The sequence below is a fragment of the Salmo salar genome, chromosome ssa03 (genome assembly GCF_905237065.1).
Source record: "Salmo salar chromosome ssa03, Ssal_v3.1, whole genome shotgun sequence".
Classification (NCBI taxonomy): Eukaryota; Metazoa; Chordata; class Actinopteri; order Salmoniformes; family Salmonidae; genus Salmo; species Salmo salar.
The window spans coordinates 68,478,957-68,496,812 of record NC_059444.1 but is presented as its reverse complement, the minus strand read 5'-3'; the positions used below and the strand labels follow the sequence as shown (position 1 = coordinate 68,496,812).

Sequence of the window (17,856 nt, the reverse complement as noted above, 5' to 3'; positions counted from 1 at the left end):
CAGAAGGAAGCAGTGTACTTCCCTGGCCTATTTCCACCCTCCGCCCACTGCTTCCCCTTCTGAGAAAAGTGAATATGTCCAACCTCTGCATAGAATATTGGCATATATTCAATGTACACAAAAAACAAACATAAGGATGGCCTCACCATTTATCTCTTCTGTAATGTTTACTTAAAATGAGAGAGTATGGTTAATATGTTTCCATATAGATAGGTTGTATTTCATATTAACTCCACTGATGATGTAAACTGTTTATTACACCAATCCGTTTGAATACCAGTATAAAGAATATTGCCCATATTGACAGTTTGTTACAGTTTTACACTCTGTTGTACCTCTAATAAACCCAAGCTCCAGTTCAGCTGTACTGAACTCATGTTGTTATGTTAATGATTAAGGACAACCCGAGGTTCTTTGCTTCAAAAATGCGTCATGCCAACAAAAACAACCAGTCTAGAACACTGTGTTAGGAAATGAAGTCATATTCCAGGGAACAGTTATTTGTTTGGATGAATGTCACAAGTAAAGTAATCAAACAAAAGGAGGCCAAATCTCCAGTTGAATAAGTGTCCTAGTTACTGACAGCTGGTTAACATTATTCAGCCAGTGATCCAAACCCAGCATCTACTTTATCTTTAAGTGTGTACAGTATTGTCCTACTGTACATGATGTGTGTGTGTGTGTGTGTGTGTGTGTGTGTGTGTGTGTGTGTGTGTGTGTGTGTGTGTGTGTGTGTGTGTGTGTGTGTGTGTGTGTGTGTGTGTGTGTGTGTGTTTTTTCTTGGTATGTTATCATTTATCCTCCCTTCACAGCCTTGAACTTTGTTTACAGTAGAGAGCCTGCTGCCAGGACACATAGACAGTTTGACCTGAGCGATAAAGCCTGAGACCTCATTTCTTTCTTGGATGCTGTTCCTGTTATTCTTGGACACTGTTTATTAAGGCTGCCACACAATCTGCAAAATTGTTTCAGTTGGAGATGTGTGCTGTGAAAAGTGTTCTCTTGAAGTGTTCTTGTGGAGTAGCTTTGACATAAACTGGTGTCATTATGACTTTATAGACCAGAAAGCTCGTGGCAATATGACATGAAGATGAGATATTGCAGTCTACATATGGAAAGAAAGTACCCATACACACTTCATCCCAGCTTGAACAAAAAGTAGGCCTATGTCCCGTCAATAAATAATCCGATCTATGCAGAAACAGAGCGCTCCTTTTTCTTCATTTAAGACAAAAACAAGCTCACACTAAAGGTCAGTCGCCTGAGTCCATATAATTAAACACAATAAATCAACATAGTCCGGAAGGAGAAAACAGCTGTGTGATTTGTGTATTTACAATCATACAATTTCATAAATAAATACATCATATCTTCCATGCTTCTGTCAGGAATTACAGAACGTTTGTGTTATTCAACAGGCTGTCATCCTGCTAATGTAATGGCCATTGGTAGTGCCCTTATTATCTAAAAGGATAAAGAAATGTAATTCTGGAAATATTTCATTCTGAAATTAGTGCTAAAAATCTGATGGAATGATAAAGGATAGTAGATCTATGTGAAAGGTGACTATTCTGAAACTACTAAAGCATCTCAATATTGATTCATTCTGGAAAACCAAAGGCAGCAAACACAATTAACACAGTTAACTTGTAACCTGTATTTTGTGAATGTATGACACATTTACAACACAAAAAGGCTTGTCAGACCAAAACTTCAGGCATACGTAAAGTACCAATCACAGTGTAATGATTCTAAAATAAATAAGCATTTATTTATGTACATCAAATGTTTAACGGTGTAGAAATTCTACACTGGGACATCATGACCAATTTTTTTTATGAATATTTACAAATACATTATGAACATAATATTTACATATTCATGATCTGCACTGTTGATGTTAGTTAACACACATTTCTGGATTTATTCCATATGGCTATTGAATTAAACAATATGTTTAGCCCCAACCCCACATAAAAAAAAACACAACAGAAACATAAACAAACACTTTCACTGACTCAACAATAATGTCTTTGTTAGGCTTAGGCCATATATAATTACCCAAACTTTCTGTCTGTCTAATACCTGTAACACTGTGACATCCTCAAGGTCAAACACCTTTCATTGTAAACAGTTAGACACATTCATTTCACTCTGATCTCAGAGAAAGAGGTGTCAAACATTGTGGCCTAAAGCTACCTCAGCACTATCCTTAGTATTTGAATAAATCATCTGGTTAAAAGGGTATCAGCATGATATATAATGCACTTGGACGGCTTCTATTCCAGTACCTAGAACCGTCATAATCAGTTTTTACTTAGTCAAATAAATCTCTCTCTCCAGTAAACAATGCTGTGAAAACCATTGAAAGGCAACTTATGTTTCTGAACCTGAATGAAGACATATGTTACACTCTTAGAAAAAAGGGTTTTAAAATGGTTCAGCTGTCCCCATAGTAGAACCCTTTTTGGTTCCTGGTAGAACCCTTTTGGATTCCATGTATAACCCTCTGTGGAAAGGGTTCTACATGGAACCCAAAAGGGTTCTATCTGGAACCAAAAAGGGTTCTTCAAAGGGTTCTGCTATGGGGACAGCCCAAGAACCCTTTTAGGTTCTAAATAGCACCCTTTTTTCTAAGAGTGTAGTCTGTGTACTACTGTTGCATGACACATGAACAATGGGCATGGCTCCTATGGTCACACGGTCCCGTAAACCAATTTTTTTAAGGCTTTCTGTCATAGAAGAATTACACAATTATATACTGCTCTCACACAGTTGGGCTGAAAGAACGGGAAGCTTGAGAAGGAGTGGATGACAGAAAGTAAGACAAGGGAGAAAATGAGAAAGATACATCTCAGACAGACTGTCCTAAATCTACTGTCTTGGCTTGCAATTAAACACCATATTAGGGAAATTGACAGCAATAGTGTTACCAAGGCACATAGACATACAGTATAAGTATCAGTGTGTTTAACCGTCCATTTGGATAGTGCTCCACTTGTGAGGCAATGTGGACGATTGGTATAAAAAGCTATGATTTGGCTTTGTCCCTGTCTGGTGATGTAATAGAGGTAAAATTGGTTCATGTATAGAATTCAAAACAACATTCACTATCAAAGGGTTTCATTTCAACAAGTGGCTCAGGTGTTAGTTTAAGTCAGATTTTGATATTAAAACAATTCAGGAACAAAGAAATTAGTCTAGACATAGTGAAAGATATGATCCGCTCATTATTTCTCAACATTTTGTCAGAATCGGATATAAGTAAAATAAATACCTTCGTTATTTACAATACCTAATTTCTGAATTCTACGTAACAAGAAAGAGCGATTTTTCTCAATTCTAAGTGGTGTTAAATAAAGTTGCAGTCACCTCATATATCAAGGGCACTTCTTCACAAACACAAAACACTCAAATATTACAATTACATTACTGTTCTTTCATAATGGGGTTCAACTTCTGAACAGTCTTCCATTTGTAAGACATTTCACAGTTCTGACAAATAGTCTCTGAGAAAATACTATGGTGTAGAATGGGCCAATTAAACTCAAACTTGGTGGAGATGAGTTGATGGTCTCTTATGGCTCTGGATTGTGCACAAATGGGCAAGAAAGACACATGAATGAGAAATCTTCCTCCTTTTCTTGCTTTTCTTTCCAGAGCTTCCATTTGTCTTTGAGCACACAGTTATTTGGTCAGCGGTATGACACTTTCTCTGCCTTCTTATGTCTGAGGTTCTGAGGTAAAAAATAAAAAATAAAATAAGATTGTCCAGGTAGCTTATATAAAATGTTTCTCTTACTCCTCCGCTCTCTCCTCTTTAAAGCGTTTGTGTTGGCAGGGAACGGCAGCACTACGGTCAAGCCTCATCATCAAGACTCACAATCTGTCTCTGAAGGGAAGGAAACAAAGAGGAATACATTAGGTCACTGAACTACAGCTACTGTACAACATACCATAGGCTACATATGCTACTATAAAAACACTAGCATACTCCAAGTGACATTGAGATTGACTGTGTATGACAGATTGGCCTCTTACCGGTGGGTAGGAGTAGCCGTCTGGACTGTGGCTCCTGCATATGTGCACCTGGTCTTCAGTGGTCTTCTGGTAGACTGGGTTTTCAAAGTGAATGGTGTTAGTGTTCTTCAGCCTGTAGTTCCTCCACAGCAGCACGGCACCAAAGGCCACCAGACACACAATGGCTGAGAGACAGAGAAAGAGAGAGAGAGACATACAGGTCAGGGGGGATTTGTTGATGCTAAAGTGGGGTTTTAACATCATTGGTGTGTAATAATCATACTAACTGTGTGTCTAAGTCAGTGATGTTAAAGCAACTTACCTATAGGCAGCGCGATGTATAAAGCTGCAGGGGTTGAAGGGGCTGTGGGTATAGCAGCAAATTCATGGCGGATGTCTGAAGGGAAAAACAAGACAGATTTAGATCAATGATACACCATGTCAAAGTGTGATGTTCCAGGAAAGTCTCATCTTTAAAAATATTCATTGCTGATAACTCCTGCATTTAATGAGAGCACACATTAAAGTCATGCTTACCCTGAGTGGTGACTTGAGGCACTGTGGTAGTCTGGGCCTGGGGGATCCTGGGTCTATCTGGCTGGGCAGGCTGGGGGTTGCGTGGCACAGGCTTGGTAGTGCGGGGAGGCGCAGGCGTAACTGTGGTAGCGATGATGGGGGCCTTAGTGGTGGCGCGGGCTGGAGGTGCAGGGGAGGTGTGGGCGGGTGCCGATGGGGGGGGTTGGAGGCGGGAACAATGGGCTTGACTGGAGCTGCAGGTGTTGGTGCAGCTGGTCCATATACAGATAACACTTAGGTTAGATATTATACAGGAAGCAAGGGATCATGTATTTCCCCTGTGTTATGCTACATAGAGAGGCTGAGGGTGCTAGCTAGATATATACCTGGTACACATTTCCTCATGTCTTTGGCCAGCAGCATGTTGTCAGGGCATGCACAGGTGTACTTGGGGGAATGTATGCCCACCTGGGGGGCTGCCAGACACATGAACTCACAGCCTCCGTTGGCCACCTTGCACCAGTCCCTGCCTGGAGTGGGGCAGAGGGGAGGAGGGGATTAAGTCTGGGTACTGGTTTGTCTCAATAGAAAGCACCTTGCTATTGCTATGCTACTGCAGCATTGTAACTTCATTGTAATAGTCTGAGGCTCCAGACACAAAAATAGCACTTTGAATAAAATGCATCCCTGAGGTGCAACCGTCACGCCAAAACCCATTGGTGTCTAACTCCACGGCATAAACAAACTACTGATCTAACTAACTATGGGAAGATTAAAAAGCTGAGAGACCTGATACATACCAGTTGGCTGTTTGAGGTTGTGGTACAACACAATGTCCTCTGGGGATACCAGGTGCTCTGCCACAGGCTTGATGTCCCTGCCTGTCACACGGTTGGCACTCAGAATGGCATTGTTGCTGACATCTGTCCAAAACACTCTTTCCTACACACAGAATACACAGTACTCCATTTAAACATGTCTAATCTCTGCATAAACATATTAATTATATATGGTTATTTTCAGACTTATTTTCATAGTGCCTCATTTAAAAGTTAAAGTTGTAATTTTGGCACTCACCTCAAACACAGTGATGCCTAGGGGATGGGCTAGCCTGTGTTCATCTATAATGAGTGTTCTTCGGCCGCCACCCTGGACGTCGATACTGGAGAGGGTGTGCAGCTTGGAGTCCACCCAGTACAGCCGCTGGTTCAGCAGGTCTGACCAGGGGACAGGACAAGAGACACTAGTCAGACCAGAGTGACCATCCAGAAACACACACACAATTATGCATGTGCACCCTCACACACAAAGGTAGGAAGTTATGAAAGTGCTCACCAAGTGTGATTCCATTGGGCCACACAATGTCGTCTGTGACCAGAGCAGCACGGTCTCCTCCGTTCAGACCTCCCTTCTCAATCTTGGCTGGAGTTCCCCAGTCAGTCCAGTACATGAAGCTAGGAGGGCAGGAGAACACATTTATTAAAGCATGTCCTCATTCAACAAATATCCTGTGTAGGCTCAATGTTTCAGTCATTATGCTCATTCCTGAAGCCAGTGTGGGACCTACTTGCTGTGGGGGTCGACCACAATAGCGCGGGGCTTGGCCAGGTCATTCTGGAAGAGAGTCTTGCGGCGGCTCCCGTTGGCGGTTGACACGGAGATGCTGCTGAGGATACTGTCGGTCCAGTAGATGTTGCCGTGGACCCAGTCAAAGGCGATGCCCTCCGGAGCTTCGATGTCGCTGTCAATCACAACTTTGTGTTGCGCTGTGTCTGCAGCCACGTCCATTGAAGTGCTGGATTGTAGGAGAAGGGTCAAAAATAGAGAGAAAATATATTTATTATACCATCATCATCATCATCATTCTAATCATCATCCTCATCAAGATATCACTGGGAGCAATAGGCCGACAACAGGGCTCTATGGATAAAGATAACATGGAAGCTTTGCTCACCTGTAGATCTTCTTCTGGGAGAGGTCAGACCAGTAAATCTCCTTGGCAACCATGTTCATGTCCAGAGCTACTGCATTCTTCAGACGAGGGATGACACACGTGTACTCACTCTTGTCCAGTGTCATCTTCCTCACCTCATGGCGATTGGTGAAGAACAGATAGGCTACAGTGCCTGTGTGATCAGACGAGAGAGTATCGTTCCAATAACTGCAATGCATGACCCATGACAATATAAAAATAACCTTGATCAAAACATGAGCAAAGTAAGCATTCAGTCTTTCTTAGGTCCAATACTTACCGATGGCCTTGCAGGCTTTGGTGGCTGGGTCGACCTGGTAGCCCTCCTCACACTCGCACTTGTAGCTGCCCATATGATTGACACAGATCTGGCTGCAGATGTCTGGGTTGGCACACTCATCGATATCTGTGGGAAGAGGTACAGGACATATATGACGTCTGTGTAACTGGCAGTGTTGGAGAAGGTAAACGGTGGCGTAGGGTCAGACGAAGGGGGTGTGACGGTAACAGCACTGAGTCATCATGGCTCCACAGGGAAGTGGTCCAGTCAGGACAGAGACCTTCTCACCCCACTATCACCAGCTTTACACTGCCATACAGGATTGAACTAAGGCAAAGGTATCAATGGGCACATCGCCTGGCACTAGGCCTAATGGATGTACAGTCTGAAGTCCACATTGGCAAGGACATCAGATCCAATATGGCTGCTGATTGAGCCAACTTTTTGGGCTCTGTGGACACACAAGCAGCTATAGTGGTAAGGAGTTTTACCTTCACAGCGTTTCTTGTCCGTCAGGTAGTAGCCGGTGGGGCATTGGCACTCATAGCCGATCTTCAGGTCATTGCAGATGTGTGAGCAGCCGCCATTGTTGTACAGGCACTCGTTGGAATCTGCAGGGAGGGTCAGAGGAGAGAAAAGGGACAGTTCAACACACCAGTCCACAACGCCTTCTTTCTTTCAGCAACCACAGCTAGTTAGCATTCCCATGGTTTCCATCCAACTCATTTTACGTGAGAAGCTAACTATAGGCAAAACTATTTTCCCCCTAAGTACATGTTCCATCTTCATACTCACCACACTCTCGGAGAGGCTCATCTGACCAGTCCATGCAGTCACGCTGCTTGTCACACACCTTCTCCATGCTGATGCACTCCCCACTACGGCACTTAAACCTGGTGGGACCCTTGCAATGGCTCACTGTGGAGGAGAGGAGAGTGTGACTATAACACAAAGGAAGTATTACCATTCCAGTAGGTCACAGTAGTAGAAGCAGGGGTAGTAGCTTTATGTGGGGCAAGAGCCTACCATTGACACAGCCTATTTCATCACTCAAGTCTCTGCAGTCGTACTGGCGGTTACATTGGCGGCCGCCGTGGATACAGGTGCCATCACCGCATTGGAACTCATCGGGGCGGCAGGTGAGGCGGCCTATGGAGAGAAGGAGAGATTGAGAGGTCAGTCAAAAATCCATATGCAACTTACATATTAAAGACAGAAAATATGAAAGCGAATATAGCTAACAGAAGTAATAAAAGGGTAGTAAGAGAGAGGGAATGTACTCACTACAGTTGGTCTCGTCAGAGCGATCCAGGCAGTCGAACCCTCCATCACATTTCCAGCTGCTGTGGATACACTCCCCGCTGCCACATTGGAACTCCCGAAGGGAGCAGGGCTTGGGGGCACCCTCAGGGGCTCGCGTCCCACAGTTCTGGGGCCACTCGTCGGAGCCATCCGAGCAGTCAGCGTCCCCGTCGCAGGCCCACAGGCGCGGCACACACACAGAGTTGTTGCACTGGAAGGAGGTGGAGCTACAGGTGCTGGGTGGGCAGGAAGCCTCGTCGCTCCCGTCATCACAGTCCAACTCCTCATCACACACAAAAGAGGCTGACACACACTGGCCGTTACTGCAGCGGAATTTGTTATCTGTGCAGTGCTTGGGCGCTGTGGGAGGAACAGAGATGTGTGTGTTAGAGGGGAGCCTCGTTTGTCAGGCTTATATCAGTTGGGAAAGAATGGGACTGAGAGGGGAAAGAGAGAGTAGATGAGAGAAGGGGAAATGTTGGGAGGTAAGTTGGGGAGAAGGGTACAATAGAGAGTGGAAAAGACAGGACCACTCACCACAGCTCTCCTCATCAGCTCCATTCTCACAGTCTGCTTTGCCGTCACAGAGCCAGGTACTGGGAACACACTGGTTCAGACGACCACCACAGCTAAACTCTGTGGTTCTGCATGTTCTGGCCACTACAGGTGCAACCGAAAAGAGAGAACAACCATCAGAGACTGAAACTGAAAAAGATGTTGAACTAGAAGTGTGGTTCAATCCTCTATTGTATTTCTATTAGTTACAGCGGTATGTGTTACTCACAGCAGGTTCCGGGGAGCTCATCAGTTCCATCTCCACAATCATCTGTGTCATCACACACCCATCTCTGCGTAATGCACTTCCCGTTCCCACACAGGAACTGCCTGATCCCACATACTGTCTCTGCGTCTATAAGGGAAAAACACACGTACCCACACGGTCAGTCCATGACTATTCATTCTGGAGCATTTAACTGACTAACATTTACAACCACGGATACATTGTATAATGGGACAATAAATCTCTCATGAATGAAACCAATTGCTGTTCTATTTATTTCTGGGAAGCACACAAACCAGACGCTTTCCGAGAGGACACTGTATATAGCTGCACACTGATCTGGTACTGGTACTCCTGGCAAAGTACACAAATCAGACGCTTTCCCGAGAGGGGTTGCATGGCAAGCCAAGCCCATGGCACTGCAAAGCCTTAGCAGGATAGGACAACCAGTGGTAATTCTGGCTGTTCAGTGGGTTATGGCTGGGATGCTGGTAACACATCAACAAAGAGGCAGGGGGATGGGTGGGAGAGGCCCATTATGACCCTCTCCCTCAACATACACACACATACATGGACAGACACATACACATGCAAATTCCAACCTGCCTATAGAGGAATGTGGAGAATCTACAACTCAAACACACTGACACATGCACACATACACATGCACACACACACACACACTAATGTTTACACCTGCCATTGGTAGTGGAGAATGTAGATTTTTGTAAGTAATTGGGTGGTGGTGACTGATGACAAATGAAAAGAGATCGTAGACATTAGTTTCTCACCAATGGTTTCAGCTGCAGGAACAGTAATACCTACTGAATTGCACTACCATGTTATTTCAAGGATGTAAATAAGGGAATTAAAGATTGAACAATTTATGCTCATTGGAAGAAGGCCCGTAGTTTGGCCTACATTTTCTTTACTGAGATATTTTGGTCATAAACTGTGACAGCGGAGTTCTGCTGCTTTTCGTTCCGTTCTATTCAACAGATGTCAACCGCAGATCTGGGAAAGTGGGTGGAAATTAAATGGGGAAATCTAGTACAGATATTTCTCTGTGAACAAACAGTATGAACATGAGAAGTCAATGTCCTCAGTCACCATGTCTCCACAGCTAAACAGGTTACTGCCATTCCAGTTCTGGACCCAGCTGTCCCCATGTAGAGTGTACTATGGGCGGCTGTATTGGTGGGACCCTCTTCCATGTGCACTCCCTTTCTTTAAAGGTTTTATCATTAGTGACTTTAGTCTTATCTTACCTGGTTGTCTTATCTATAGAGTTCCCCCGTGAGTGAACAAAACAAGCCACAAAATAAGAGCAAAACAACACGTGAATGAATACCCACACAACTGAGAGAGAACATAAAAGAATACCCAGATGTGATCACATTTCACACTGCCATCCCTTGGAAAACGGTTTGGGTTCTAGTAACTCACACAATATGACCCTCTACAGCCAGGTGAGTATATTGACTAAATACCTGCAAACTCTAATTAAAAGCTATCAAAGTCTCTCTCTCTTTATCATATCCACCTGTCCTCATTCCCAGAGAGAAATGATGGTCAGATGCAGGCGAATGCCCTGCCTTCAATAACATTTGGTTAGGCTTAAAGTTCAGTCCATCAAAGGCTTGGACAGACAAGGTTTACTGATTAACCTTGGGGAGAAATGTAACGTGGCATACATGTTTGTCTGTCCTCTGATGTGTGGTGTGTTTAATTGATCTTCTGTCCTCTATCAGGACAAGCTGGAGGAGAGGAAACAGCTCTGCCCACTGTTTGATGAGCTGTTGAAGCTGGCTAATAAAGTAGAAATCTCTTAATATGACACTTAGAAGGCATGGACATGGTTCACAGATAGCCTGATAAAGGGATTTGCACAGGCTTACAGTTAATCAGTACCACTTTCTAAATATGTGATGGAACAGATCTTTTTTGAGATGGAGCATGTCATTCTGCAACTACTTTTATTTATCGCTTAGCATTCTCCATTTAGGCCCTCAGAAAATGTCAAGGCAAAAACGGTATTCTTTCTGATTATTTGCAAAGAGTTTGAATCAAGTTCCCAGTGTGAGTCTCCCATTCGATGTCACATTCTCGATATATCTGCACGTCACAGATTGTGCAATATGAGGGATGTCCGCTCCTCCTGATAAGACAATGGACAATGTGAGAATGAGCACAGAATGTTTCAGACTGCTGAAGCTCTCACAACAACACAACTCTGTTGTGTCAATGGATAGGAGTGTGAGAGCCAGTTCCAACACGTTCCAGGCACTTTTTCCCAAACATTTCCATACTGGCCCCAACACTAACACTGGAAGTTATTGCATACAGGGCAAATGGTGTTGAACCAATATGTTGGAATGTTGCCTCAAGAGAAATACATAAAAGTCATGCTTTGTGGAGGTGGGCAAGAGGGATTCCTTTAATTCTCAGGGTGGCCCACCACAATGATGCCATAGGGCCATCAATACATCATGAAAGGGTCAAAAACATGAGTGAACAACAGAGAATCTAGATTGCAATGTGACAGGTTATTACATCAGTCGAGGAGAACACATTTAGTCTATTGCAGCCTTGCTATGCAGCCTAATTATACAATAATTCACTTGTAATCTGCTGTACCTGAATTTGGAAGATTTTTGCACTTTAAAGCTAGAATGAGCAGTTGAAACAATAGAGCAACACCCCGCCTCTGTTTTGGTAAAAAGCTGAGGGATGGGCCTGAAGAAATGTAACCTCTCTCAAATTCATAGACAGAGCCAGACTATGGATGCAAGGACTGACCATCCATGATATCAACATTATAATTTGAACCATGTTTTAAGACTATGCAGGGTTTGTTTACATTTAGCCTATATTGTTTACAAACATTGGAGGAAAAAAGCTTATATTTTGGGTTCTGATGGGGTTCAACAGCTGGACTAATCTCATTAGGTATGTATAAGTGGCACAGCGGTCTAAGGCACTGCATCTCAGTGCTAGAGGCATCACTACAGTCCCTGGTTTGTATCCAGGCTGCATCACAGCTGGACATGATTGGGAGTCCCATAATTGGCCCTGCATCGTCTGGATTTGGCCAGGGTAGGCCGTCATTGTACTTGTCTAGTTAAATAAAAATATAATCAATGGGTGTATATATAATTATGTAGATACCCTTAAACGTATAGTCATTGCGCTAATGCTAGTTAGCATTGGCTCGCTAAACTACCTCAAACGTCCTTCATACTGGCCACATGGTATCCACGAGTTCATCTGACTCTTGGGAAGTAAATGGCTTAATTGGGAAAATCCCGTAGTATCCCTTTAATTTATAAATCCTGAAATGGATGTAGCAATGAAGGATTATAGCTTTAAAAGAACAATAATCTACTAACAAAATAATTGTTTTGCACAAAAAAGTATTGCACAATAGTGCAAAACTGTAAACTGCCGCTCTTCTCAGCACACGCTACAATGTTAACATCCTTTAGCCTCGCCCGGCTCCTATTCCACAGCAAGCTTTCGGAAACGTCTTGTTGCACATTCTTAAATCTGATTGGCCACGTAATCTCATGGCCAACAACAAATCAGAGGCTGTGAACGTAGTTCATTCATACAAATGCCGGTAAAAATAGATAATGTATCTAAAGGTAAATACGAGTGCAATGACGAAATAAATACTCGCCTACGCATTGTGATCTGATAATAATAAGAAACAATTTGTGTTGCACACTATCGCAGCTTCTTCAAGATGCAACACAAATTTGACCTACATTCTACAAATAACTAGCCCCCTCCCACGTCGTGATGCGTCAGGCGATGTCCACGACTGGGCTATTTAAACATTTCAAATCGTTTGATAACTGCCATTTACGATAGACATAATATTTAACAAGAGGTAGGCTATGTTTAAAAATATACTTACTTTGCCACTATGCATTAATGGAACAAATAACAAATAAACCAAATGAATTGGGAATTATTCCGAAGTTTACGATACACTAGAGTAGACCTATGTTAGAATAAAGATACTTACTTGTTTGGACAACACAGCAAGCCAGGAACACCAACAGCACGCACAGCAGCCGCCCCATAGTCTGCAGCCAAATTGTTAAAATGATATACACTTTACTCTGACTGTCAATAAGGTATTATGATACAGCTATAACAATGTTAAAACGATTGTTTTATGTTAAAGTCACTGCTTCCAAGCTATTCAGTTCCTCTGCTCTTATGTTCTGGATTCAGATGCGCTTGGGACGAGAGGTTAGACAAGGATGCTCCTGACAGTGTAATCATGTTTGGCAACATCAGATCAATTTCAATGTGGTCCAGGAGTGGGCTGGAACGGGAGGAGCCCAAGAAGCATAGGGCGGGGTTTGGAGTGGTGTGATCTCTGGAATACAGAGCCCCACTATGGAAAGGCGTGTCTTCAGACGCTCTATTTTACTACTGTTTAACCCTTGAGTTCATTCTTAAAGCTCAACGGTTCTACATATCTCAGTAAAACTATCTTGTGACATTATGATAAAACTGTACATTTTCATGACTCAGCTCAATCCAGACACAAACAGAAAATGACATAGGCTGTTGTGGTTCCTCGAGGTTGTCCCTATGAAATACAACAGCACTGAGTGGGGGGAGGGAAGAAAAATAAATAGGATGCTAGTGGACCAAACAATAAGCACAGAACATGTTATCAGGTCTATCATGATGGCCTTGAGGACTAATTCTCATCTAGTTTGTACTTGCTCTATCTATTTTTAATATTGATCTATCCAATGTCCATCAGTGTGCAACGACGCACCATCTCTTATACAAAATACAAAAACGCCACAGCCAAACGACTGTGTTTTTTCCCTCATGGTCAGAGCGGCAATGCGTGACAACACAAATAACAGCAAAACAAGTAGTCAAACTGCTCCAGTTGTCATGGGTCTGCTGCCCCGACCAGCATTAGTATGACATCCTGCCATGCCTCTGTCAACCAGTAACTGACTACAGCCCCCATCCTATTTCAGACCTAATAGAACAAGCTCAAAACCGTAATCTAATAGTGGCCTCACATCAGAGTTGCGGATCTAGCTACACACAGTAGCTGGAAATAAGATGGCAGGAGAAGCCAAGGCTTTGATGATGACAGCAAATTATATAGCTATTACCCTCTCCTTCTGAAGCAATGATGTTTTATTTAGTAACAGGGAGTGGTAACACAGATGAAATCCTGATTATGTCAGACAGATTTGGATCATACTACACTAGATCAAGATGAATTAACAATTCAATTTCATCTTAAATACCTTACAAAATAATCATTTCTAATTGTTTTTTTACTCCAGGATTGAGATGTATTTCCTTCACATGGATTCTCAGAAAGCTAACCTAATATTTGAGACCAATAATAGGAGTTGACAGTCACACAACTCTCTGCCCTCTGGTGAGAGTGGGTCCTCTCAGTGACCGGCCCTTGAATAGCCCGCCATGGGGCATGAAAGCTTCTGAAACTGGGCCAAGGAGAACCACAGAAGTGCCTAATGAGACTGTACTAACTGTGCTGCCCTCACTGCTCCCGCTGTTGGACTGCTGATGGAGCAGATACAGTGACATTTCACATTTTTTAAATAAAGTGGTGATCCTAACTGACCTAAAACAGAGAATTTTTACTAGGATTAAATGTCAGGAATTGTGAAAAATTTAGTTTAAATGTATTTGGCTAAGGTGTATGTTTTTCACAATTCCTGACATTTAATCCTAGTAAAAATTCCCTGTCTTAGGTCAGTTAGGATCACCACTTTATTTTAAGAATGTAAAATATCAGAATAATTTTTTTACATTTACATTTAAGTAATTTATCAGACGCTCTTATCCAGAGCGATTTACAGTAGAGTGCATACATTTTATTACATTTTAAATACTGGTGGAGAGAATGATTTATTTCAGCTTTTATTCCTTTCACCACATTCCCAGTGGGTCAGAAGTTTACATACACTCAATTAGTATTTGGTAGCATTGCCTTTAAATTGTTTAACTTGGGTCAAACGTTTCAGGTAGCCTTCCACAAGCTTCCCACAATAAGTTGGGTGAATTTTGGCCCATTCCTCCTGACAGAGCTGGTGTAACTGAGTTAGATTTGTAGGCCTCCTTGCTCGCACACACTTTTTCAGTTCTGCCCACACATTTTCTATAGGATTGAGGTCAGGGCTTTGTGATGGCCACTCCAATACCTTGACTTTGTTGTCCTTAAGCCATTTTCCCACAACTTTGGAAGTATGCTTGGGGTCATTGTCCATTTGGAAGACCCATTTGCGACCAAGCTTTAACTTCCTTACTGATGTCTTGAGATGTTGCTTCAATATAGCCACATAATTTTCCATCCTCATGATGCCATCTATTTTGTGAAGTGCACCAGTCCCTCCTGCAGCAAAGCACCCCACAACATGATGCTGCCACCCCCGTGCTTCACAGTTGGGATGGTGTTCTTCGGCTTGCAAGCCTCCCCCTTTTTCCTCCATACATAAAGATGGTCACTATGGGCAAACAGTTATATTTTTGTTTCATCAGACCAGATGATATTTCCCCAAAAAGTACAATCTTTGTCCTTATGTGCAGTTGCAAACTGTAGTCTGGCTTTTTTTATGGCGATTTTGGATCAGTGGCTTCTTCCTCGCTGAGTGGCCTTTCAGGTTATGTCGATATAGGACTCGTTTTACTGTGGATATAGATACTTTTGTACCTGTTTCCTCCAGCATCTTCACAAGGTCCTTTACTGTTGTTCTGGGATTGATTTGCTCTTTTTCCCCCGAAGAACGTTCATCTCTAGGAGATAGAAATCGTCTCCTTCCTGAGTGGTATGACGACTGCGTGGTCCCATGGTGTTTATACTTGCCTACTTTTGTTTGTACAGATGAACGTGGTACCTTCAGGCATTTGGAAATGGCTCCCAAGGATGAACCAGACTTGTGGAGGTCTACAAAATATTTTTCTGAGGTCGTGGCTGATTTCTTTTGATTTTCCCATGATATCAAGCAAAGAGGCACTGAGTTTGAAGGTAGGCCTTGAAATACATCCACAGGTACACCTCCAATTGACTCAAATTATGTCAATTAGCCTATCAGAAGCTTCTAAAGCCATGACATCATTTTATGGAATTTTCCAAGCTGTTTCAAGGCACAGTCAACTTAGTGTATGTAAACTTCTGACCCACTGGAATTGTGATACAGTAAATTATAATTGAAATAATCTGTCTGTAAACAATTGTTGGAAAAATTACTTGTGTCATGCACAAAGTAGATGTCCCAACCGACCTGCCAAAACTATAGTTTGTTAACAAGAAATTTGTGGAGCGGTTGAAAAATGAGTTTTAATGACTAAGTGTATGTAAACTTCCGACTTCAACTGTATATTGTTTTGTATTTAACTAGGCAAGTCAGTTAAGAACAAATTGTTATTATAATGACGGCCTACACCAGTCAAACCCAGACGATTCTGGGCCAATTGTGCGCCGCCCTATGGGACACCCAATCACAGCCGGGTTGTGATACCCTGGTTTGAATCCAGGCTGTGTCTGTCGTGATGTCTCTAGCACTGAGATGCAGTGCCTTAGACCGCTGCACCACTCAGGAGAATATGAGTGAAAAAGTATGGTCACATTTAATTTGCTTTGTTAAACCTACCCTTTGGAATGATTTTGTTAGCAATGCTGAATAAAAAAATAAACGCAACATGTGAAGTGTTGGTCCCATGTTTCATGAGCTGAAATAAAAGATTCCATACATTTTCCATACACACAAAAATCGTATTTCTCTCTAATTTTGTGCAGTAATTTGTTTACATCCCTGTTAGTGATCATTTCTCCTTTGCCAAGATAATCCATCCACCTGACAGTTGTAGCATAAATTTGAAGTAACTGATTAAACAGCATGATCATTACACAGGTCCACATTGTGCTGGGGACAATAAAAGGGCACTCTAAAATGTGCAGTTTTGTCACACAACACAATGCCACAGTTCTTTCATGGGCTGCATACTCGCCAGACATGTCACCCATTGAGCATGTTTGGGATGCTCTGGATTAACTTGTACGACAGCATGTTCCAGTTCCCACCAATATCCAGAAACTTGGCAAAGCCATTAAAGAGGAGTGGGACAACATTACATAGGCCATAATCAACATGCATGAGGCAATTGGTGGTCACACCAGTTACTGACTAGTTTTCTGATCCACGCGCCTACTTTTTTTAAGGTATCTTTGACCAACAGATACATATCTGTATTTCCAGTCATGTGAAATCCATAGATTAGGGCCACATTTATTTAAATTGACTGATTTACTTATATGAACTGTAACGCAGTAAAATCTTTGAAATTGTTGCATGTTGCGTTTTTATTTCTGTTCAGTGTATTTCATTTTTCAGGTGAAGATCACCCAACAATCATTCCCACGATAGCACATTGGTAGTAGTCAGAGACAACTAACATAGCGAAGCAGGGCTGGGCTTGGTTAAAACCCTGGATGGGAGACCAAAGGTTAACTGTAGACATATTAATTCTCCAGTAAGGGGTTCTGACCAGCCTGTTATTTTTTTTTTTCTGATAGCGGATATAACTTTGACATTGTTTTAAAGGTGTTCTACATATTTTATATACGTTTTATCTATGTTGGAATTTGGTTACCATGATAAGAAAATCCTGTGGTTGAAATTTCACCCTCGAAACAGCAGTTTACATTGATTACTTTTTTCAAATCCCATGTATTTTCCATGTAGATTCCACATCACAACACATTGACAAATTACATTAGAACAACGTTGACTCAACCAGTTTGTGTCCAGTGGGTTGGCTGGGAATGAGAGTCCTTTCTCCCTCACAAGAGAGGAGACATGCGAGTCAGATCAGGTTCCTCCAGCTGCAGTAGAGCCTGTTGGCCCAGTGATCCATCCTGACAGACCTGGGAAGCATATGCTGCGTAGACATTGGGTGCCTTGCACTAGA

The 17,856-nt window shown here is 42.5% G+C and overlaps 1 protein-coding gene across 1 annotated transcript; it reads right to left on the bottom strand.

Moving 5' to 3' along the window:
• Window positions 1-1,637: 1,637 nt before the first annotated feature.
• On the bottom strand, window positions 1,638-13,181 carry LOC106601326 (low-density lipoprotein receptor). The gene is made up of 18 exons (XM_014193442.2): window positions 12,902-13,181; window positions 8,875-9,000; window positions 8,628-8,750; window positions 8,073-8,450; window positions 7,815-7,937; window positions 7,584-7,706; window positions 7,280-7,399; window positions 6,789-6,914; window positions 6,491-6,662; window positions 6,104-6,331; window positions 5,872-5,990; window positions 5,614-5,753; window positions 5,337-5,478; window positions 4,923-5,066; window positions 4,558-4,808; window positions 4,343-4,417; window positions 4,042-4,205; window positions 1,638-3,892 (listed from the first exon to the last, which is right to left on the bottom strand). Exons 1-16 carry the CDS (start codon window positions 12,957-12,959, stop codon window positions 4,343-4,345), a joined length of 2,448 nt encoding a protein of 815 aa, XP_014048917.2. The 5' UTR covers window positions 12,960-13,181; the 3' UTR covers window positions 1,638-3,892; window positions 4,042-4,205.
• Window positions 13,182-17,856: the final 4,675 nt, after the last annotated feature.

Coding starts and splice junctions, on each gene's coding strand:
- LOC106601326 (XM_014193442.2), bottom strand. CDS start 12,959: ATGGGGCGGCTGCTGTGCGTGCTGTTGGTGTTCCTGGCTTGCTGTGTT. Junction 6,332..6,490: donor TCCCAGAAGAAGATCTACAG/GTGAGCAAAGCT, acceptor CCTACAATCCAG/CACTTCAATGGACGTGGCTG. Junction 4,809..4,922: donor CATGAGGAAATGTGTACCAG/GTATATATCTAG, acceptor TATATGGACCAG/CTGCACCAACACCTGCAGCT.